The 23,599-nt window shown below is 46.6% G+C and overlaps 2 protein-coding genes across 2 annotated transcripts; both read left to right on the top strand.

Moving 5' to 3' along the window:
* The first annotated feature begins 3,046 nt into the window (after nt 1–3,046).
* On the top strand, nt 3,047–15,429 carry tmprss13a (transmembrane serine protease 13a). Its single transcript, XM_047035807.1, has 13 exons — nt 3,047–3,153; nt 5,995–6,166; nt 6,416–6,529; nt 6,799–7,041; nt 7,325–7,451; nt 12,096–12,191; nt 12,402–12,445; nt 12,626–12,788; nt 13,022–13,200; nt 13,798–13,896; nt 14,090–14,232; nt 14,437–14,592; nt 14,715–15,429. The coding sequence occupies exons 1-13, from the start codon at nt 3,136–3,138 to the stop codon at nt 14,727–14,729; spliced, it is 1,569 nt and encodes a 522-aa protein (XP_046891763.1). The 5' UTR covers nt 3,047–3,135; the 3' UTR covers nt 14,730–15,429.
* Nucleotides 15,430–16,021: 592 nt separating this feature from the next.
* Nucleotides 16,022–23,349, top strand: fxyd6 (FXYD domain containing ion transport regulator 6; the record flags this gene model as incomplete). The annotated part of the gene is made up of 7 exons (XM_047035808.1): nt 16,022–16,091; nt 20,596–20,619; nt 21,044–21,076; nt 21,262–21,336; nt 21,421–21,457; nt 21,578–21,627; nt 22,135–23,349. Coding segments are annotated over 7 exons (327 nt in total), but the record flags the coding sequence as incomplete, so codon positions are not given.
* Nucleotides 23,350–23,599: the final 250 nt, after the last annotated feature.

The following is a 23,599-nucleotide window of genomic DNA, read 5'->3' as shown; positions in this document are numbered from 1 at the left end:
CTCTCTCTCTCTCTCTCTCTCTCTCTCTCTCTCTCTCTATCTCTCTCTATCTCTCTCTATCTCTCTTTCTCTCTTTCCCTCTTTCTCCGTCTTGATGTGTAACAGCTGAGGGTGTGAGGAAAGCATGGGAAGAGAGGAGTGGAGGGAATAGGGAGGGAACCAAAAATAGAAGCAGAGAGAGGAGGCCGAAATACTACATTTTTACTGTAAAGTCACTTTTATTTACCCTGCACCTGCTTTTCGCTTGTTCTCCTCACTAGAACGTACAGAGCAGTAGAGCCGAGTTCTGGACTCAGTGCAGAATAAGTAGTACAGAGAGATAGATATGGAGATGAGGAACAACTTATCTTTTGTTTTTTACAGCCTCCAATTACAAATATAAATTAAAACTAAAGTATTATTTTTTTTGCCTGTCTCTCTGCCTGTCTATTTGTCTGTCAGTTTACCCGTCTGCCTGTCTGTCTGTTGTTTATCAGGATGTAAAAGCCAGTCTCTCATGCACCAAACCGTGTGTGAACGGATGTGTGAAACCACTCTACCTTTCTGACACCTGGGATGATGCACCACCATCTTTCCTATTTGTGTGTGAGAGTGATGGAAAAAAACAAGAAAACCATGAACATCGAATTATAGAGAATGGATTTCTGACTGACCACAGATGTGAGACAAAATGATATCTGTCTATCTGTATAAAGGAGCCCTGAGGTGATTACAGGCTGGAAACAGGGTGGAGAGAGGCTTGAAAGAGGCTGGAGGAAGGCTGGAGAGAGGGTGGCTATCTGAATGCAGATGGAGTTTGCCAATGTCATGCTTTACTGTCCAGTTACCCTACATAAAATGAGGAAGTCTGTGTAAGGGATTCTGTACTAACAGAAAGTCTCATCTGTAATTTCTGTTTCGATCATCATAGGGTCGACATTTCTGAGCAAGCAGATAGCACCTCTTTCTGTGAGAGGGAAACCACTTTTATTAGTGTGATCCCTCCCGGCTCTTCAGTTTTACTTCCCTCTTTCGAATCCTCAGTGACAAATCATGTGCTTTGTTTCTGATGGCAGGACGTGGAGCAGTACCGGTCCTAGCACATTTGGTGCCCGAGACAAGATTTATCACCAGTACCACCGCCCCCCCCCCCCCCCCCCCTCCCGGGGGTGCCGCCCCCCCAACCACAACACGGACATATGATGTGGCGCGGTTGGCGCCCCTTGCTGGCAGTGCGGGAGGGTTGATTACTGGATGCACTTGGGAAAATGCCGCCCCCCTCTTCATGCCGCCCTAGGCGGCTGCCTATGTCGCCTGTAGGAAGGACCAGCCCTAATGTGGAGGAGAGATACATGACGAACCATGCAACAGCTCCCTCTGTTGGTAAAAACTGTTCAGTTCACGTTTTAAAGCACGTAGACATGTACACAAACACATACGTACCATACAAATTGTGACAATTTGATACAATTGAAACATGCGTGGCATATAGGGACAGGGCTTTCTGAAGATACCAAAGTCAAGCTGAAAATATTTTTTCAGTATATCAGCCCCAAAAAAGCAGTTTGTTTGTAGTGGATCCAGCCACTCTGTAATGTGATTTTGTTAGAGCAACAAAGGGCTGCCTGTTGAATGAGATAAAGATCAGCTCCTAAACACATACTAATTATTGAATTGTCGAAATAAGAATATTATTCTCAAAACAGTATCCACACTGAGAAAAAGTAAAATAATAATAGAATAAATACTAATCTTGAAAACGTTTTGGAATCGACAGTGTACCCAAAGAAGGTTTTGTTTAAGTTGCTAGATTCTAGAACAGTTGCTGCATGATCTAGAACAGCTCTTGAATTGAGCTGCTCTCTGAATGTGACAGTCGCCAATGGTGTCTGAAGGCACACTAAAAAATAACTGATGCAAATGAGCTTCAAGAAAGAAAGCTTTTACCTTGAAATATACTATGCTCTCACAAGTTATTTTCATAGTCTTTGCTGAGGTGTATTGCTATGGTGATGAGATAAGGGTAATAGGAAACAGCAGGCTGTGTGTGTGTGTGTGTGTGTATTTGTGTGTTTTATCCTGTCTCTTTTTTTAACCTAAGCCTGTGGTCTGGAAGGAATGCTGTATGTTCTCATTCCTTTTACCTCACTTATAAAAAAAAAACATTCTTAGAACTTCATGAGTTCACTACAAGGACACACACATACCTACATACACTTAAAGAACGTACTGTTCACTCAGACAAACTGACTAACCAAGAAATCATTGTTCTACAAGGAATTTATCCCTGAATGACACAGCATTTTCCATTCAGACAAATTGCATTGTCATGCTGTGGTCACTAATTACCACTGCAGTGTTTATGGTTCTCAAAGTATGAGGCAGGACCCTGGACAGGGGATGAGGCGGGTGGAGGTGGGGGTGGGGGTGGGGATGGGGGGTTAGCATTGAGATGGTATGTGAGGTGAAGGATTCAGACAGTACATGGATCATACTGTAAAGGAAGGGGGTGGGGGGCCACGGGAGGGGGGGTAGTGCTGTATGAATTTGGAAAGCCCCGCTGAATATGCTGTGTATGCATAAACAACCCTGATACCATCAAAGTGTATTCGTCCTATGTCTCCCTCTCAGAATCGTATTTCTAATGAGAGTAGAAGAAAGCTGGTAATGTTGATGGATCAATCAAGGCTTGAGTACAGATCGAAAAGGCTTTGCGTTAAAACGTTTCTCTAGATTGAGTGTGACCCGAAATTTATTTGGCATCTGTTTCTGATATGAACCCTGGACCCCCCACTACACCCAGCCCCAACCATAAACACCCCCACCCCCACCTCCACCCAATTGCTCCATGTCTGCTCTCTTCAAACCAGTCTTTCAGGTGTGAATGTATCGCAAAGGAAACACCCATCTCCATTGAGAAGGAGGAAGAGAAGGAAGGTGAGAGGGGGAAGGACGGGAAAGGGGGCGGGTCAGTGTCACCTGTGGAGTAACAGAGCGTGGAGGAGACAGAGGGAGGGAGGAGCATTGAGGGAGGTGTCAGTGTTCTCTGGTCACATGTGTGGGAGAGCGCCAACTAAGAAGATGTGAAGCCCTGGCCCCACCCCCTGTCGCTCAAATGCACCTGTCTGCTCTCCTCTCTGCACCCCGCTGAGTCCGATGGCACAGCATGAAGAGGTAGGTCCTCCCTCCTTCCGCTCTCCTTTTCTCTGTTCCTCCTTTCTGTTCCTACGCTCCTCTTCTCCTCAGCAGTCCTCTCCTCTCCGCTCGTCTCTATTCTCGGTTTCTCTCCTCTTCCGTTCGTAGGGTGCTATGATTCCAAAAGTTCCGAAAGTTCAATGTAGTTCTGTGGTTCTTTCTCTCTCTCTCTCTCTCTCTCTCTCTCTCTCTCTCTCTCTCTCTCTCTCTCTCTCTCTCTCTCTCTCTCTCTCTCTCTCTCTCTCTCTCTCTCTCTCTCACTCTCTCACTCTCTTTCTCTCACCCACAAACGTCTCTGTTTGTCTATTGCTGTACCAGTCAAAGCTGCTGGTGCGTGTGACGCGCAGAGTGCCGTGTTGCTGCGCTCCACATGGCTGTTACTTCCATAACCTCTCCTGGGTTTGGCTCTCCATGCATCATGTATCTTTGTGTGTGTATGCCTGTGTGTGTGTGTGTTTGACCTAATTGCACACAGGTGTGTGTGATGGTTTCTATAGCACTCATATAACAAGGTTATGAGGCAAACATAACCATATTTAGAGCACTCAAAATTATGGATTGTGGATCAATTCAGTTCTGTTAGTTCTCATGCTGATGAATTGTGATCAAATCTGTGGTAAACTTCACGAACGTCACAATTTTACGATGTCAGGTGTGGGGGTCTTTTGTTTTGTTTCTTCTTTGTTGTCATACAATAGTTCAAGCCTGACCTTTGTAATGTTGTTACTCGAACTTCTAAATCCGATGATTTAACTGTCTGTTTAGAGTGGAAAGCTATCCTGGAGAAGACAATGACAACTTATTTGAGTTGACTACTGGGGATTCCAACCCCCTCCCTTCTTTCCTTCCATCCTCCTCTCCTCCTCTCCTCCTCTCCTTCTCTCCTCCTCTCCTCTCCTCCTCTTCCTTCCGCTCTCATAATCCTCCTCTTTCATAAACCTTTGCTATTGTGGTAATTCTGAAGATTGAGCGCCTGTAGACATTTCCTGCAACCAGAGATCTCAACCTAAAGAAAAGGACATACTGGTTTGTGTCACCTGTGGATCCAATCCCTGTGTGTGTTGCCGCTTGTGTTTTTCCACTGGGTTTATTGTGATGAGTTGAGCCTTGTATGGACATGTATGTGTGTGTAGGTGTGTGTGGGGAAAGGGGGCAGTGGGGAGGAGGGGTGGGGGAACCTTTAGTAGTTTTTTCGGATGTTCGGAAGTTCAATAATCCTTCAAAGTATTAGTATTATTAGTAGCAGTGGTTCCAATGACAACTGTTTAATTTAGTAGGACAAACATGTGTAGTAGTTACCATGAAGTCTCCTTGTTTACACTCAAAAACCTGCTGAGTCATAGAGTCACACTGTAGAGATAGTTATCGCTCTGGCATCAGGATGGGGCCAGAATAGAGATTGACATCTTCCTAGGGAAGAACGCAACTGAGTAGAATAGACTAGAGCAGAGTAGAGTCGAGTCAAGTAAAATCGAGAAAAATCAGTAAAGAACAAAACAAAACAAAACCCAAAACAGAAAGAGAGACAGAGTGAGATCAAGAGGAAACCGAGAGACCAAAATAACACCAGGGAGAGAGGAGAGTGCCAGTGTTGGAGGCAGCAGTCTACTCTCCAGGGTGCAGCTCTACTCTACCTGACTGACCTGCCTGTGTATGTGGGTCATAACTGCCAGGCTCACTGCCAAGATGCTCGCCAGCCAGAAGGCTGTCTCCGCTGCTGGGGACCAACATGGTTTCCAAGGCGAGCGGCGTTCCCTCACCGTTTCCCCCCACGGCAACCAATTCCAGTTACTGTCAACAATAGAGGGAGTGGAGTTTGGGTTAGAAGGTGGGAGGGAGGGAGGGGGTAGGGCCTGGTGACCTGATCAACTGACTGATCTGAAATGGCTGTTGACTCATCAGAGGAGCAACAGAGAGCAGACTATGTGAATGGAGGGATGGAGGGATGAACAAAGGATAGGAAATATGAAGCGAGAGTCAAACAGTGGGTCAATGTCTGAACACATTTGAAATGATGGTCAGAGAAACGAGGTACACTGTGTGTCTGAGCATGCCTTTTGCCATGAGATGGGGTCTAGTCTCAGTGACGGATGTGCTCGTCAGAGGATGTGACAGAAGAAGCAACTCCACCATAAGGCTCTCAGGAGAGTCAGCTCCACCGTGAGGCCCTCAGGAGAGTCAGCTCCACCGTGAGGCCCTTAGGAGAGTCAGCTCCACCCTGAGGCTCTCAGGAGAGTCAGCTCCACTGTGATGCTCTCAGGAGAGTCAGCTCCACCGTGAGGCCCTTAGGAGAGTCAGCTCCAACCTGAGGCTCTCAGGAGAGTCAGCTCCACTGTGAGGCCCTCGGGAGAGTCAGCTCCATGAGGTAGTTAGGTATTTTCCACAGACAACAAAGCCAGACAGACAGTAACAATGCCCAGCTCCTGTTACCCACAGACAGAGAGAAGGACTGTCTTATCGAAACCCCCACCACATGTTCCAGCTCAGTGTATGCCATGGTTCACATGCTGTATCATAGTTCAGAGCTCATGATGCCGTTGTTCCGTGTCCCTCCTTGCTTCCCCCCTCCCCTCGTCCCATTTCTCTCTCTCTCTCTCTCTCTCTCTCTCTCTCTCTCTCTCTCTCTCTCTCTCTCTCTCTCTCTCTCACACACTCTCACACACTCTCTCTCTCTCCCTCTCTGTCCCTCTCTCTCTCTCCCCTTCTATATTTTTTCCCTTTGTTGTGTCTATTTATCTGTCTTTCTCAGAATTTGCATGAATAAATAATTATTCTTCCATCCGTCGCCCCACATCTCTCCCCCTCCTCCCATTCCTCCAGAACGAGCGCCCGCCCCCCTACTCTGTGGCAGTACACACCCAGCCCCCCCTCAAGTCCTACGAGGAGGTGGTGTTTGGGGACCCTGCCTGGTTGGTCCCTCCCAGCCAGCCGCACTACATCCCCCAGCATGCACCAGCAGTGACCCCTCTGCCGGTCAAAGAACCCAGCAAAGGTCAGCAGGGCGACCTTCCCCTGTTACTGTACTCATTTACTGTATGTACATGTATGTGACATCGCTATTCAATTGGTTGTTTATATAAAATAAAAGACCTACGAAAGAGATACAGGGAAAACTATAGAACATGATGTATGTTGTTTATTATGTATGTATATGTGATGTATTTCCTCCCCACCTGTATGTGTGTGTGTGTGCCCCCCCCCCCCCCCCCCCCCCCCCCCCCCGGCCCCTCACCACACACAGAACTCCACAGCTGTAGGAAGCTGAGCTGCTGCACCAACAAGACCAAACGATATGCCATTTTTGGGGTCACCATCCTCTTCCTCGCCCTTCTGGGTCTCTTCATCTGGCTGGGAGGTAGCAACCACACACACAGACACGCACGCAGGCACACATGGACACATGCCGTACATTACTCTAAACCTAATCCTGTTTTTGTCTCATCTCACCACATCCATATTTATAAATGTTTTGCTCCCTAAAATGGCTTTTTCTTTTTGTTGACCTCCCTCTCTCTTTGCATCCATCTCTCACTTTCTCTACCTTTCCCTCTCATTTTCCCCTCCCATATTTGTTTCCCTTCTCTCTCTCTTCCCTTTCTCCTTTCTCCTACCTCTCTCTCTCAGTGCATTATGGCTCCCGCCGTCCCACACCTCCTGGTGGGGGCCACATTGACGGTGACAGTGAGGAAGATGGAGGAGGAGGAGGAGGCTTGGAGTCTGAAGAGGCTGCTGACAATGAAAGTGGGGAGGACGGAAGCCATGAGAATAATGGTAAAATGTTGAGCATCTACGACACTTGCTCCAACGCCACAGTCCAGTGTGACTCGAAGATAGACTGCGAGCTGGGAACTGACGAGAACGACTGTGGTGAGCATTCATCACACGCACACGCACACTGACACACACGTACACAAACACACCCACACACTCGCACACACTGACACACTCGCACACACTGACACTTAAACATGCACACTCACTCGCACGCACTGACCCACTCGCACACACTGACACACACACAGACACACTCGCACACACAGGCGGTTATCAAGGGGGAGTGACAGTAATTGACACAGTCAGTCTGAATGCCCCAGTCTTGTCTGTCTCACCCACATCACTACTCCTTTCCCCCTTCTCCTCCTTCAACCAGTGAGGTTTGGGGAGAACGGCTCTCTGCACGTCCGCACATCTGAGGACGGTGTCTTCCTCCCAGTCTGCTACCTGGGCTGGGACCAGAGCTACGCTGACCAGACCTGCGCCCAGCTGGGCTTCAGAAGGTGGACACCGCACACATCATACACCACAGTAGAAAACTAGAGTGCACCACAGTAGAAAACTAGAGTACACCACAGTAGAAAACTAGAGTGCACCACAGTAGAAAACTAGAGTGCACCACAGTAGAAAACTAGAGTGCACCACAGTAGAAAACTAGAGTGCACCACAGTGGAAAACTAGAGTATACCACAGTAGAAAACTAGAGTGCACCACAGTAGAAAACTAGAGTACACCACAGTAGAAAACTAGAGTAAACCAGAGAAGGAATCTAGAGTATTTCCATGTAGAATATCAGAGTAAAACAACAAATGTCTCAGAGTTGAAAACTTGAAAACTGTTTCTCTGAGTAAAATCTCAGAGTTGAAAACTAGAGTACTTTAGAGTAGAAACACCATAAGAATGTTTAAAAGCACAAAGGAAAGTACGTTAAAGTAATGAGTACTTACTGTAAAAGTATAATTTCAGTGTAGAAAATTTAAATACAGGACGGCCTATAGCATAAGCGAACTAAGCGACTGCTTAGGGCCCCCGTGGCCACAACAGGGCCCCCAAGAGCACATTAAATTACAGTTTAATGTTTTTTATATATATATACAGTGCCCTCCAAAAGTGTTGGAACAGTGAGGCGAATTCCTTTATTTTTGCTGTAGACTGAAAACATTTGGGCTTGACATCAAATAATGAACGTGAGACCAGAGATCAACGTTTCAGCTTTTATTTCCAGGTATTTACATCAGGATCTGATGCACAACTAAGAAAATATCACATTTTGTTTGAATCCACCCATTTGTCATGTGATCAAAAGTATTGGAACAGATATACTTAAAACATATTTAAGTGAATAAGACTTAATATTTAGTTGCAAATCCTTTGCTTTCAAAAACTGCAGCAAGTCTGTGACCCATTGACGTCACCAAACTTTTGCATTCTTCCTTTTTGATGCTTTCCCAGGCTTTCACTGCAGCCTCTTTCAGTTGTTGTTTGTTTTGTGGGGTTCCTCCCTTCAGTCTCCTCTTAAGCAGGTAAAATGCATGCTCTATAGGGTTTAAGTCTGGAGATTGACTTGGCCAGTCTAATACCTTCCATTTCTTGCCCCTGATGAACTCCTTTGTTGTTTTGGCAGTGTGTTTTGGGTCGTTATCTTGCTGCATGATGAAGGCTCTGCCAATCAGTTTGGTTGCATCTTTCCTTAAATTGGCAGACAAAATGTTTCTGTAGACTTCCGAGTTCATTTTGCTGCTGCCATCATGTGTTACATCCTCAATGAAGATTAATGAGCCCGTCCTAGAAGAAGCCATGCAAGCCCAAGCCATGACATTACCTCCACCGTGTTTCACAGATGAGCTTGTGTGTTTGGGATCATGAGCAGTTCCTTTCTTTCTCCAAACTTTAGCCTTTCCATCACTTTGGTAAAAGTTAATCTTTGTCTCATCAGTCCATAAAACTTTGTCCCAGAATTTTTGAGGTTCATCTCTGTACTTTTTGGCAAATTCCAGCCTGGCCTTCCTATTCTTCTTGCTAATGAGTGGTTTGCATCTTCTGGTGTAGCCCTTGTACTTTTGTTCAGGAAGTCTTCTGCGAACAGTAGATAGTGATACCTTCACTCCTGCCATCTGGAGGTTGTTGCTGATCTCACTAACAGTTGTTTTAGGGTCTTTCTTTACAGCTCTCACAATGTTTCTGTCATCAACTGCTGATGTTTTCCTTGGTCTACCTGTTCGACGTCTGTTACTTAGTACACCAGTAGTTTTCTTCTTCTTCAGGACATTCCAAATGGTTGTACTGGCTATGGCCAATGTTTCTGCAATGGCTCTGATTGATTTTCCATCTTCTCTAAGACTCACAATTGCTTGTTTTTCACCCAAAGACAGCGCTCCGGTTTTCATGTTGTTTTCACCTCTGAATACAGTCTGCATAGACAAAACCTATCTTACCCAATCTGAACCTGAGTGTAGACATTCAGTGGTATTTATTGATTGAATAATGTATGTAATAGGACACACCTGGGCAACAAAACACACCTGTCAGTCATATGTTCCAATACTTTTGCTCACGTGACAAATGGGTGGGTTCGAACAAAAAGGTGATATTTTCTAATTTGTGCATCAGATCCTGATGTAAATACCTGGAAATAAAAGCTGAAACGTTGATCTCTGGTTTCACATTCATCGTTTGATGTCAAGCCCAAATGTTTTCAGTCTACAGCAAAAATAAAGGAATTGGCCTCACTGTTCCAATACTTTTGGAGGGCACTGTATATATATGTATTAACAACGCCAAGCCCCCAAATCAATTCTGCTTAAGGCTCTGTAAAGGCTTGGGCCGGCCCTGCCTTAGAGTACAATCTCATTCAGATATTTCAGGTTCTCCTCTATGTGTGTGTGTGCACTTGTTTATGAGTACACTTACATTTACATTTATTCATTTAGCAGACGCTTTTATCCAAAGCGACTTCCAAGAGAGAGCTTCACAAAGTGCATAGGTCACTGATAATAACAACAAGATAGCCCCACAGCATTGCGGGTAGTCAAAAACAAGAAGTACATATTGTGAACAACCAAAAAATAGTGCTAAAGGGAAGAAACCATAAGAGCATGTAGTTAAACAAGTTAAAATTACACAACATTAATCTCTAAGTGCAGGTGTACCTGTAGGAAAGCAATAAAAATAGGATTAACTAAAAAAAGAATACAACAGTTTAAATCAGCTACCACTAACCAACAAGAGCAACAGTCTAAGCAAGAGTCATTGTGAACCTTGAGGAAACTAGCGTTGGGTTCAGCAAACCATTCCTAAGTACCATTGTACTCCCGGAACAAGTGCGTCTTGAGCCTTCTCTTGAAGGTGGAGAGACAGTCCGTGTCTCTGATGGAGGTGGGGAGTTGATTCCACCACTGGGGTGCCAGGCAGGAGAAGAGCTTGTGCTGGGACCGGGCGGTCTTGAGAGGTGGGACCACCAGGCGGTTGTCTGAAGAAGACCGTAGGTGGCGGGTGGGGGTGTAAGGCTGCAGGAGAGACTTGATGTAGTCGGGCGCAGTCCCGTTCACTGCTCGGAAGGTCAGTACCAGGGTCTTGAATCTGATGCGGGCCGTTATGGGTAGCCAGTGGAGGGAGATGAGGAGCGGGGTAACGTGGGAGCGTCTGGGTAGATTGTAGACCAGACGGGCTGCTGCGTTCTGAATTCTCTGAAGAGGGCGGGTTGCGCATGATGGGAGACCGGCGAGCAGCGAGTTGCAGTAGTCCAACTTGGAGAGGACAAGTGCTTGGACAAGCAGCTGGGTGGAGTGCTCAGACAGGTATCTCCTGATCTTCCGGATGTTGTAGAGGGTGAATCTACACGACCGGGAGACCGCAGCAATGTGGGCCGTGAGGGAGAGCTCGTCATCCATGGTAACCCCAAGGTTCCTGGCAGAGGATGAGGGGGTCACCGTCGCAGATCCCAGGGTGATTGAGAAGTCATGGGAGATGGAGAGTTTGGCCGGGATGATGAAAAGTTCCGTTTTGGCAAGGTTCAGCTGGAGGTGGTGCTCAGTCATCCAGGCGGAGATGTCTGCGAGGCAGGCCTCAATCCTAGCTGAGATCCCCGGATCGGTCGGAGGGAATGACAGGTACAGCTGCGTGTCGTCAGCGTAGCAGTGGTAGGAGAAGCCATGGGAGGTGATGATTGGTCCAAGTGAGGTGGTGTACAGAGAGAAGAGGAGGGGACCAAGGACGGAGCCCTGTGGGACACCAGTGGAGAGCTGGCGTGGGCCTGACAGTTTGCCTCCCCAGGAGACCTGGTAGGATCTTCCCGACAGGTAGGATGAGATCCACTGGAGTGCAGTGCCAGTGATGCCCATCTCAGAAAGTCTGGAGAGCAGGATCTGGTGGTTAACCGTATCAAACGCCGCAGAAAGGTCCAGCAGAATGATGACGGATGACCTGGAAGCCGCTCTGGCAGACTGGAGGGCAGTGGTGACTGAAAGGAGGGCAGTCTCTGTGGAGTGGCCGGTCTTGAAGCCCGATTGGTTGGGGTCGAGCAGGTTGTTCTGAGAAAGGAAGTTAGACAGTTGGTTAGATACAGCACGTTCAATTGTTTTAGAAAAGAAGTGTAACAATGATACCGGTCTGTAGTTCTGGAGGACGGCAGGGTTAAGGGAGGGTTTTTTGAGTAAAGGGGTAACTCTGGCCTGTTTAAAGGCAGAGGGGAAGGTGCCAGAGGTAAGAGAGGAGTTTAGAACATGGAGCAGAAAAGTTATGATAGAGGGGGAGATGGTTTGAAAGAGAGGGGAGGGGACAGGATCAAGGGGACAGGAGGTGGGGCGATGAGAGAGAATGAGGTCAGAGAGCTCTGCCTCGGACAGGGGAGAGAAGGAGTTTAGACATTTAGTTGGGTCAGTAATGGAGGGTGAGGGGGTAGGAAGGGTGGGTTTAGGGAACCGACTGCTAATGTCGGCGACTTTTTTCTCAAAGAAGGAGGAGAAGTCGTCTGCTGTCACTTGCGTGTGCCATCAGACAAATTCACCTTGGTCCTCTCTTGGTTATCTGAGTGTGCCTTTGTGAATGAGTTTCACTAAGGCATCAGTGAGGGGGATTGGATTCTGATGTTGTTTATCTTGCCCAGAGTCTAAACACGCCTGTGTGTGTGTGTGTGTGTCTCCACCCAGTGCTTCTGGCACTAAGCCAGTGAGTTCCCAGCAGTCTACATCTCTGACTTTGAGCAAAAGGTCAGCCCTGCCCATACAGGGGCTGGTCAACATCAGGTCAGACACCATTTACTGCAAGACTGAATGAATGTACTGCTTGATTTATCGATGAGTGAATTATTGAATGATTAAATAAGTCAATGAATGAACAAAACAGTAACATAATCAACTAATTAATCATGTACATGTAACATTCAATCAATCAATTAATTCATATTCTTGAAGAATTTGCATACTGACAATAAACTAATATTTTTGTTGACGTAGCAAAACCTGCCCAGATGACAAGACTGTGTCCCTGCAGTGTGTGGGTGAGGAGTCACACACACACACACACACGCACACACACACACACACACACACACACACACACACACACACACACACACACACACACACACACCCACACACACACACACACACACACACACACTATAGACATCTCCAGACAGAATCCCACAAGCCTGTTGCTCTCCTCTCCTTTCATCCAGACTGCGGCCGACAGCAGTCCACCAATAGGATCATAGGGGGCGCAGTTTCCCAGCCGGGCCAGTGGCCCTGGCAGCTGTCCTTGCAGTACAGGGGCACTCACATCTGCGGAGGCGTGCTCATCTCTCCTGACTTCGTCATCACCGCTGCTCACTGCTTCCCTTGGTCAGTTGTCATGGAGGTTCAGATAAAATGGCTGTTTTATAACATGAGATTTCCATCTTCTTTTTAAAAAATCTCTTTCCTCTCTCTTTCTATGCAAGAGGAACTGTGTATCCAGTACATATCCATAAATATCTCACATAGATCTGCTTATCTTTATTTACAATACCAGCATTCTGAGCTGAAGTCTTGGTTAGAGAGTTAACTGGCTGTCCTTCATTCTGTTCCCTGCTCAGGTCCACCCCCTCTGCTCTGGTGGCCAGTAACTGGTATGTGTATGGAGGGACTGTTTCCCAGGACCGGCTGCCCCTCCCCTACTATGTGGAGCAGATCCTAGTGAATGAGAACTACAACAACAAGACCAATGACCAGGACATCGCCCTCCTCAAACTCACTGCTCCAGTCACCTTCACCGGTGAGTCTGGAGAGGATAGGGGAGGAGAGGAGAGGAGGAGAGAGGAGAGGATGAGAGAGGAGAAGGGAGGAGAAGACAGGAAATGAGGGGAGAGCAGAGGAGGAGAGGGGAGAGGAGAGGGAGGAGAGAGGATGGGGGAGGAGAGGAGAGAGGAGGAGAAAGGATAGGGGAAGAGAAGAGAGGAGAGGATAGAGGAAAGGAGTGGAGAGGATAAGGAAGGAGAAGAGAGGAGAGGAGGAGAGAGGAAAGGAGAGGAGGAAATAGGACAGAATGAGAGAGGATAGGGGAGGAGGAGAGAGGAGAGGAGGAGAGAGAATAGGGGAGGAGAAGAGAGGAGAGGAGGAGAGAGGAGAGGAGGAGAGAGAATAGGGGAGGAGAAGAAAGGAGAGGAGGAGAGAGGATAGGAAAAGAGAGGATACCCTGGTCATATTGAGGCTGTGAATGTCATCTTCTAGTCTCTTTGGTGTCTCTTTCTTCTGTGTCTGTGGAGAGTCCGCCATCTCAACAATAATCTAATGTGGACGTCTTAATTGGGACTATGTGTGTGTGTGTGTGTGCGGGCATGCGTGTGTGTATGCGTGTATGTGTGGTATTCAGGTGTTGTCCAACCCGCCTGCCTGCCAGCCTTCGACCAGATGTTTCCCCAAGGGAGCAACTGCTGGACCACTGGCTTCGGTACCACATCAGAAGGAGCAGGTAGCAGAACGCTGGGAGGCACAAGGAGGAGGGGAGAGAAGGGGCAAGGAGAAGGGAGGAGGGGGAAGGGGCAGGGAGGTTGGGGTGGAAGGAGACAGGAGATGCTGATTATTGAATCCATCCATGACTGAAGGAATTATTGATCTAACCAACCAAACCAAATACCCCCCCCCCCCCCCCCCCCCCCCCCCAGCGAGTGGCTCCAGGACTCTGATGGGTGTCCAGGTGGAACTCATAGACTCGCGTGTGTGTAACAGCTCCATGATCTATGCTGGTACTGTGTCTACCAACATGATGTGTGCTGGAGACCTGAAAGGTGGTCGAGATTCCTGCCAGGTAGGGTCTCTTCATGTCTCTCTTTCAACCTGGTGGTCAATCAGCTTTTAGCCTCTATGCTGTACTTTCTGACAAGGGTGTGCGTAAAAATGTAATATGGCTCCATAGCAAAGTTCCTCTGGCCGATGATAGTGATTATTGACCGACAACTTTGACGTTCTCCCAGTGTTCCTACTACTCTCATGCTCTCTTCTGGTGTCCCAGGGCGACAGTGGCGGGCCGCTGGTGTGCCAAGCCGATGACAGTCGCTGGTACCTGGTGGGAGTGACGAGCTGGGGGGCGGGGTGCGGGCAGAGGAGCCAGCCCGGAGTGTACACCAAGGTGTCCAGCCTGGTGCCTTGGGTCTACAGAAAGATGCAGGTGAGAGGGAGAGAGACAGACATGTAGACACAGATTGAGTGAATGAGAGAAGGAGGGAGAAAGAAAGCATGAGAGAAAGAGACAGACTGAATTATCCCACTCAATCTGCAACCCTTTCACAGCAAGAGAGGCCGTGATGTCACTTCCTCTCCCATGGCGCTGCTACATCCTGTGTCCAAGAAGCCCACTGGCAACGTGCTTCCTCCCCCTGATGGAGGGAGAGAGGGGTGGACAGTAAAGATGGACAGCTGGATAGATGGAGGAGAGGAGGGTGAACTTTTTGTGTGTGTCTGTTCCTGTTTTGTGCTGTACCTCCCAGAATCACTGGATGTACAGCATGTGTGCTGTTCCGTACAATTCACTTGATCCCATAAATGTTAATGCACTGAAACTCTGTGTTGCATACTCTGGGTTATTTTGATTCCAGTTTTGGTATTTTCTGGTGGTATGTCAATCTTGCAGTAGACCTATAGCTACTATGATGTTTACCTTGTTGGGGAAGGGGTGTGTGATTGGGGGGGGGGGGGGGGGGGGGCAGGAGTGGTCAAAGAGTTTTTATGGAGTTTTGTGCCTTTGTCCTCTGTTCTCACAGCAAACGCAGACCTTAAACTCTGTTCTTTTCCAAACACGGATCCAGTCTGTGGTTCTTTTTAAGATATGCTGGTGTTGAGACTGGGTTGGATGTAGACTAATGAACATAGTGCAGGCATAGGCTACTGCCTCCTAGGCACTCATGTGGTTAGGCCTGTGTCTTAGCGTAAAGTAGCTTTGTGGAAGTCTGTATATTGATTCAAACAACACTCCTTGAATGAATAAAAGTCAAAAATCAACTGCCAACAGACTCCAAGATCATTTAGATGTGATGTCGACTGTGGTGAATACATCATGCCATCAATGCGCGGTGTGGGTCTTCTCCCAATAGCTTAACTGTTTTCCGTACAAGTACGTCACTATTGCTTCTTCCAGCATGAGAAGCGAAGCCCCTTCACAGACCTTCCACACATACTCACCATCAGGGCTAAGACTAGTCTGCCGCTGGGAGAGCTGAGGAGCAACAGAGAGAGAGAGAGAGACAGAGAGAGAGAGAGAGAGAGAGCCTGGGGACCGGGTGGAGACGCGCGCGCGTAAAGCAGGAGATTAGATGGCTAAATAGACGCCTATTGCATCTTAGGTCAGCGTGTGTGTGTGTGTGCAGCGGGGAGAGCGGAAGCGACAGAAAGAATCTTTCTAAATAGATAAAGTGATAGGCACAAAACAAGGGATCAATTGAAGGACTGAATACATATTTTTCTACTAGTGTAAGTGTTGACTCGTTTTAAAATAATATAGACCCTGGCCATATACTGTCATTCTTCCACGGCCACCCCTTGATCTCTTTGGATCGACTGAGCAGGAGGAAGTCACAGATGTTAGACGTTGTTTTTGACAAAAAAGCTTGCTGAACCGTCGTCGTATTCTGGATTTCAAGACTGTGTTTGTCAGCGAGGGAATACCGGGAGGTAAGACGGTAGCCTACATCACGTTTCCGTTTGATTTCTAGAGGGGCGTGTACGTGACTTGTGTGTTGTTGAAAAAAAACAATAACATTTTGAGTCTTTAACAAAAAGAACGAAGACAGACAAAAGGGACAGGCTTGTGAGAACGAATACTATGCATGTTTCATTTTAAATATTTGTTTTGTATAATTTATTTGAAATTAGATATGCATGCACTTTCTGAACCTAGGCTAATGTCTCAACAAACTTTAATTTTATTTCAACAAGAGGTCAAATAATGTATTGGAATATGATAAATCCTTAATATGTTATCTTTAACACAGCGGATTATAGCCAGTGAAAGAGTTCCTAATATGAATTGTTTAAAATGTAATGATAATATATACCCCACAAATCGCGTTTTACAGTTTTAAACGCTCAAGAACCGTGTTCTTCTGCAAACATGGCCCATGTATCGTCTAACTGTAACGGTTGTCTGGTGATACCCTCTCACGAGGGTGTGTCCCTTGTCTGTGAGAAGTCTGCCACAGCAACGAACAATAATGGCCATAAGTATCACGCTACAAAGGTTGTATGGGAGTCTTATATAAATAATTCGGCACCGAATGTCCCCTCAGGTAATTGTTAAATGAAACCATGATTCTTACACAAAAATACAAAGATCGCTCTCTTTTTCACAAAGACGAGTGATGTCATTGTTCTCCTAGTCTTTGTATTTCTTTAAGGCTTGTATATCTAAGCCTTACTGTCGGAGAAGTCAATTGTTTAATAGTGACATTTAGACGAGCTTTTCTACAACCCGAGCGTAGTCATAGCAGGACAATCCACAGGTTGGATCGGATCCTCGCTTCGCGCATTCACAGTGGGGGAAAATGCCTCTTATTTTTACAGTCATACTTCAATAATTAATTAACTTATACATGCGATAAGGACACGTAGCCTATGACGTTGAATTAAATACACACATGACGATGCAGAATAAGCATATTAACATCATTGCTTTTATTTTGTGTTCGAGGAGTTTACAATTACTTAACAAATTGAATTGGACAGGTAATAATGTTTCCACCCGCCTCTCCGCTCATCACGACTATGTTTCTAATAGTGGTTTAACGTCGATAGCATCTTAGATCATTTCCCGCCGCTCGAAAGCGCAGTGGTTCGGATCCTCGGGTTGCAGTCACCCGACAGAAGTTGTTGCCATGGCAATACATCAGCACCAGCAAGACGCACGTATGAGGAGGAGGGCGTCTCAGAATGAGTTGTTTTCATGGTTATTTGGGTATAATCTAGAAGGTAGAAAAATAATTTAGCCGAAGGACGTTGCATTAAAATACTCCATGCTGTCTTGTTTTGTGACCCAGTTATTCTGTCGTCCTATAGCCTACTTGTTTAATTACAAACGCCCTGTACATTTGGCATCCCTGATGACAAGAACTATGCAGAGACTTATTATGCAGAGAAATATTTAGCGCTGTAATGTGTTTAGTCTAGAGAACCTATACTGTACAGGATTTGCTTTCCGTACTGAATACAATGTTGTCATATATTAACAGAATATGTTATCCACTCCTTTGAGAATACCTGAAAAGCAGAGAGCATAAGTGACTCTACATATACTACATGTGTAGGCTACATGTAATACAATACCTGTGTGGTGGGCACACCTGCCCACACACACACACACACCCACACACACACACACAGACACACACACACACACACACGCACACACACATGCTTGGGGATCAAGGGACAGCTGTATTCTGGAGGCATATCTGTTCATCAGAGTCTCTCCACCCCTGAACAGCATCATTATTAGAATATCTTGAATTAAAGGCGTATGTTTATATTTCAATGAGAGAGAGAGAGAGAGAGAGAGAGAGAGAGCAATCTGAAAGAGAGACAGCGAGAGAGGGGAAAAACAGAGAGAGAATAAATGAATGGATGTATGAGATGAGACTGATTTCTCGCTCTTCAATTGCAAAACAACACCCAAAATATCACACACATACACACCCCAACACACACACACACGCACACACACTAAAGGGAAAATCATCTCAGGTTTCATTGCACTGCATTACGGATCATGCAGACATGGGCCCATTGTATCTGGATAAACGCACACACACACCATGTTCACAAGAGAAGGGTGTGAGTGTGGGCGCTCAAGTGTGTGATGATACAAAACCCCAACACCCAGGAGCAAGGCTGACACACACATATGCACCCCTGGAATGCTTTCTTGTTTCTATGCTTTCTTTTCCTTCTTGTCTATCTTGTCTGCATCCATAATTCATGATTGACTCACGTTTTGGAGTCAGGGCTTCTCTCCAGGGGATACAGAGGTCACAGAGGGGTCAAGGACAGAGGCAGAGGCAAAGGCAGAGACAGGGATAGGGAACGGGAACGGGAACGGGAACGGGAACGGGATAGGGACAGGGACAGGGACAGGGACAGGGACAGGGACAGGGACAGGGACAGAGACAGAGACAGAGACAGAGACAGAGGCAGAGACAGAGACAGAGACAGAGACACAGACAGAGAGAGGCAGAGACAGGGGCAGGGACCGAGACAGGGACAGAGGCAGCGGCAGAGGCAGAGACAAGGACAAAGGCAGAGACAGGGACAGGGACAGGGACACAGGCAGAGGCAGAGGCAGAGGCAGAGGCAAAGGCAGAGGCAGAGACAGAGGCCGAGGCAGAGGCAGAGGCAGAGGCAGAGGCAGAGGCAGAGGCAGAGGCAAAGGCAAAGGTAGAGAGAGGGCCGCTCTAACAGGTGCAGACTGTTCCTGTGGGTGGATTTAAAGATATTGATCATGTGATTGATCTGTGTGTTCGCTGTGGTGTAGTGGTGTGTCTGGGCTCAGCCAGTCACTCACCACTTTCACACTTTATGTCCAGATGAGGTCAGACACAGCCTTCATACCTGCCACAAACCTGCCTAAATATCACATTGAGAATAGGGTTTAGATGTGATGTTGGTCAGTCCCATCTATATTATCTTGTATTATTTTGGTTCACTAATAGCACAGTAAGTTTACCTCAGCAAGGTTGAAAGCCTGAAATGATATTGGCCACGTTTCCCAGATTAGTTGAGAATCTCTTAGCGTTAAGAGCTTCTCAATGAATCTGGGAAACCCGGCCATTGTTGTTGTCTACAAGGAACAGTCAAGGTTACTCCAAAAAAACAAACCTGCTTGTATGTATTGTGGTGTATCTGCTTTCATTGTGTTTAGAGAACTGGTTAAATGACTTCCTCATTCTGTCTCTTTCAAACAGAAAACATAGAAACCCGTGTGTGCTTTTGTGAGCTTGCACCACTGCTTCATTTTAGAAAAGTAGGCCAGGTCTGTCATGTGTGCTGATTGGGATTTTCACCACAATCCTACACCCTAGAACACTGGAGGAGACAGTAACACTCTAGAACACTGGAGGAGACAGTAACACTCTAGAACACTGGAGGAGACAGTAACACTCTAGAACACTGAAGGAGACAGTAACACGTCTATAACACAGGAGGAGACAGTAACATTCTAGAACACTGGAGGAGACAGTAACACTCTAGAACACTGGAGGAGACAGTAACAGTAGAACACTGGAAGAGACAGTAACACGTTTAGAACACAGGAGGAGACAGTAACACTCTAGAATACAGGAGGAGACAGTAACACGTCTATAACACAGGAGGAGACAGTAACATTCTAGAACACTGGAGGAGACAGTAACACTCTAGAACACTGGAGGAGACAGTAACAGTAGAACACTGGAAGAGACAGTAACACGTTTAGAACACAGGAGGAGACAGTAACACTCTAGAATACAGGAGGAGACAGTAACACTCTAGAATACAGGAGGAGACAGTAACACTCTAGAACACTGGAGGACACAGTAACACTTTAGAACACAGGAGGAGACAGGAACACTCTAGAACACTGGAGGGGGAGATGGCAACAGTCCTACACTCTCGAACACACATGCATGTCTGGGTTATTTAAGCCAAGGTGTGCCAAACAGATAGCTCTCACTAATACTGATGTCTGTCATTGTTTGTCTTTCCCTCTTTCCCTCTTTCCCTCTTTCCCTCTTTCCCTCTCTTTCTCTCTCTCTCTCTCTCTCTCTCTCTCTCTCTCTCTCTCTCTCTCTCTCTCTCTCTCTCTCTCTCTCTCTCTCTCTCTCTCTCTCTCTCTCTCTCTCTCTCTCTCTCTCTCTCTCTCTCTCTCTCTCTCTCTCTCTCTCTCTCTCTCCTCTCTCCTCCACTCCCTCTCTATATTTCTGCAGTTACCATGGAAACTATTCTGTTCTTCCTTTTTTCGCTCCTGGTTTGTGTGGCTGGTTAGTGCCCTCTCACATCAAACCCCACACAACCATTCACTCACAACCACCTCAGTGGATCCACCTCAATATTCCCCACAGTTTATTTAAGGAATGCTATCTCTTTACTAGTTATATCTGTCTCTTTTTCTCTCCCTCTGTATCTTCCTCCCACCCGGTCTCTCTCACAGCGGAGTCAGACCCCAGTGTACAAGGTGAGTAGCCCACAACCATGCTAAGTACATCTGGCAGGTTTCCCTTCAGTGGGACTCGCTGATGAGCCGACTGGATGACCACAGATAGACACTGCGGACCTCCTCATGGGATTGACATCCAGGGATTATCAGTGTCAGAGGTGTTCAGATCAGTACCACCACTGCAGAGAATAACAGCGAGACAGGGATTAGACCGGGAATAGACAGGGATTAGGTTCACCTTGTCTCTACCATCCACGATTCAGGTCAGGTCAGGCATTGATAAAGTCGTATTGATACAGATTTGTTGTAATCACCTACTGATAGACATAGTCTACAGTACATCTCTTGATGTGATTATGGTGAAGGTTTGCGTTAGTGTGTAGAGATAGGGGTGGGAAACACCACAGCAGGGTTCTGATTGTCTTGGATTCTGTGTTTGTAGATAAGGAGAAAGAGCTGGATCCATTCACCTATGGTAAGTAGGTGTCACAGTAATTCAGGAGTCTGTTGGAACCTAACCCATGAAGTACTCATCTGATTTGACTCACTCTCTCTCTCTCTCTGCTCTCTCTTTTTCTTACTCTTCCCCTGTCTCTCTCTCGCATCACTGTCCTATTTTCTCTCTCTCCATCTTTCTCTCTCTTTCTTTCCCTACTCCAGACTATGAGAGCCTCAGGATTGGAGGACTGGTGTTTGCAGTGGTGCTCTTTGCTCTGGGCATCCTCCTCATTCTTAGTAAGTGTGTGGGTGTGTGTGTGGTGTGTCCTTAAGTGGTTCAAAATGATATCTCGTTCATGATTGGTCGTTGATGATCTCCAGGTCGAAGATGTCGTTGCAGCATCAACCAGAAACCAAGGTAATGGAGGGACTCTTTCTGATCAGCTGTCCTTAATGTTGTTGTGTTGTTTACTTCCTGTGGGTGGGGCTTTGTTCTGCTCATGTGTGGTTACCATGACACCTGTGGGTTGTATTGCAGGGTCCCTTGCGATGAGGAGGCACAGGCAGAGAACCTGATCATCACCAAGGGTAAGAGGAACCCCCCTGAGAGACATGGAGGGGGGGTGGAGGGAGAAGGGGGAGAGAGAGTTTAGAATGGGAAAGAGAGAGAGAGAGAGACGTGAGGAGAGAGAGAAAAAGAGAGGGGAGAAGAGGGAGAATTGGAAAAGGAAGGGTAGAGTGGGGAGAGGAGGGAGAAAGAGATAGATAAAGAGGAAGAGAGAAGGTGAGGTGGGGTAGAAGGGAGAGACAGACCATATGCGGGTGCTGTCGAGTGTGTGTGTGTGTGTTTGTGTGTGACAGAAAGGGTTAAAAGCTGTGATCGTAACAACACTTACTAACTGACACCACAGTGAGCAGTAACTTAAGACTCCCCCCTCCTTTGACTCTCAACCACCCCTTTCTAACTGCTCCTTCCACCCCCTTCACCTTACCTCTCCTCCTCTCTCTCCTCCCCCTCTTCTGTCCTCTCCTCTCTGTCCTCCTCACTTCTCCTCTCCGCTCCTCCCTCTTTCTCTCCTCTCCTCCTCTCTACAGCCTCAGCAACCACAGAGACCCCCAAAGAGGAGAACTGAAGACTTCACACCTGACCTTTGACCCCTGAACCCAACCCCTGACCCCCCAAAAAAACAGCTGTCGGCTTTTGAATCACTACCTGCTTACAGTTTACCTACCTACCCACGCTAACCACACCACACACGTACACACCTGGCACACCACACACACACATACACACACACACATACACACCATATGCCACACACATTGAAAGATGGGTTACATGATGTAGGATATGATGGTGACGATGATGAATGTAACTACTGTAAAGGTAGGAGAGAGAGATGGTTAAGGAGGAAGGAGGGATGGAGGAGAGGAGGGATAGAGGAGGAATGGAGAAACTGTGTACATACATCTCTAGTCTGTTGTGTGCTCTGTGACTGTGCCAGTGTCCCAGTACTCCTGTCTATACTTTGTTACCGTGCCTTTTTGCAACACTCTGTCTACAGCTTGTTGTCTTAGCCTACACCACCCTCTGCTGATTGTGTCAATATCCTAGTTCTCCAGAGAACCGCCAATGGTGTCAATGTTATCTGTATTTAGAATACCTTGTGTTTCTGTTGTCTTTCGGTTCTGGAGGTTAGCTGGTGTTTTGTTTGCAAGTTGTTGTTCTTGTTGTTGTCACAATCTTGTAACTCTTTGTCTTTATATTGTTCCCACCTGCACTAAATAAAGTATATATAGAGAGTAATTATATATATATTATTTAGGACAATGTCGGTAGGGGTTATGAGTGTGTGTGTGTTTTAGATGTTTGACTGTATGTAAGAGATAGGGGTAGGAAGGTAAGGATTGTCTGTGTGTGTGTGTGTGCCCTCTAAGGCAGACTGTGGTTGGAGGATTCGCCACATACTAGTGCCACAAACCCATGTTTGCTTATTATGTTCTTAAGGTTTAGGTAGCCTGTTGTGTAATAAATCTAACGGCCAATAGCATCTCACAGTTTTGCATGACTCAACAGTGTAGTTGATGGAAGAATGTGTGTGTGTAAGTGTGTGCGTGCTCACAAGATTTGCAATTCACATTCACATGCGTAGCAGGGTCATGATAAAGGGAGTGGACATGTATCTCCACCTGTATCTAAAGTGCAATGAAGACTCAGCCTCCTGAACAACTAGCTACTCTGGTCAACCAGTGCACAAGGCTGTTTACTGTAGCTGAATTTTGTGCTTTTCACCCTGTAAATAAAGTGTCCAACACCAGTTTTCTGTTGTGCTTGCTGTTTGTTCACTTCGTGGAACTGACGGGAAATACAGAATTGATTCCCCCATCTTTGAAACACACAGAGAAAAAAAGAGACAGAAAATCCATTCTTCCCTCACTCTCAGTAGTTATCAAGGCCGATTGTCTTCCTTCATCCTTCCATCTTCAATAACCTTGACCAGAGAGATTTAAGTGTACTGAGAGAGTTTATATACAGGTACAGCAACTTGACTTAGGAACA

This window comes from Hypomesus transpacificus, chromosome 15, assembly GCF_021917145.1.
Source record: "Hypomesus transpacificus isolate Combined female chromosome 15, fHypTra1, whole genome shotgun sequence".
Taxonomy (NCBI): Eukaryota; Metazoa; Chordata; class Actinopteri; order Osmeriformes; family Osmeridae; genus Hypomesus; species Hypomesus transpacificus.
Note: the sequence above shows the minus strand (reverse complement) of the source record. Positions and strands in the feature narration are given on the sequence as shown.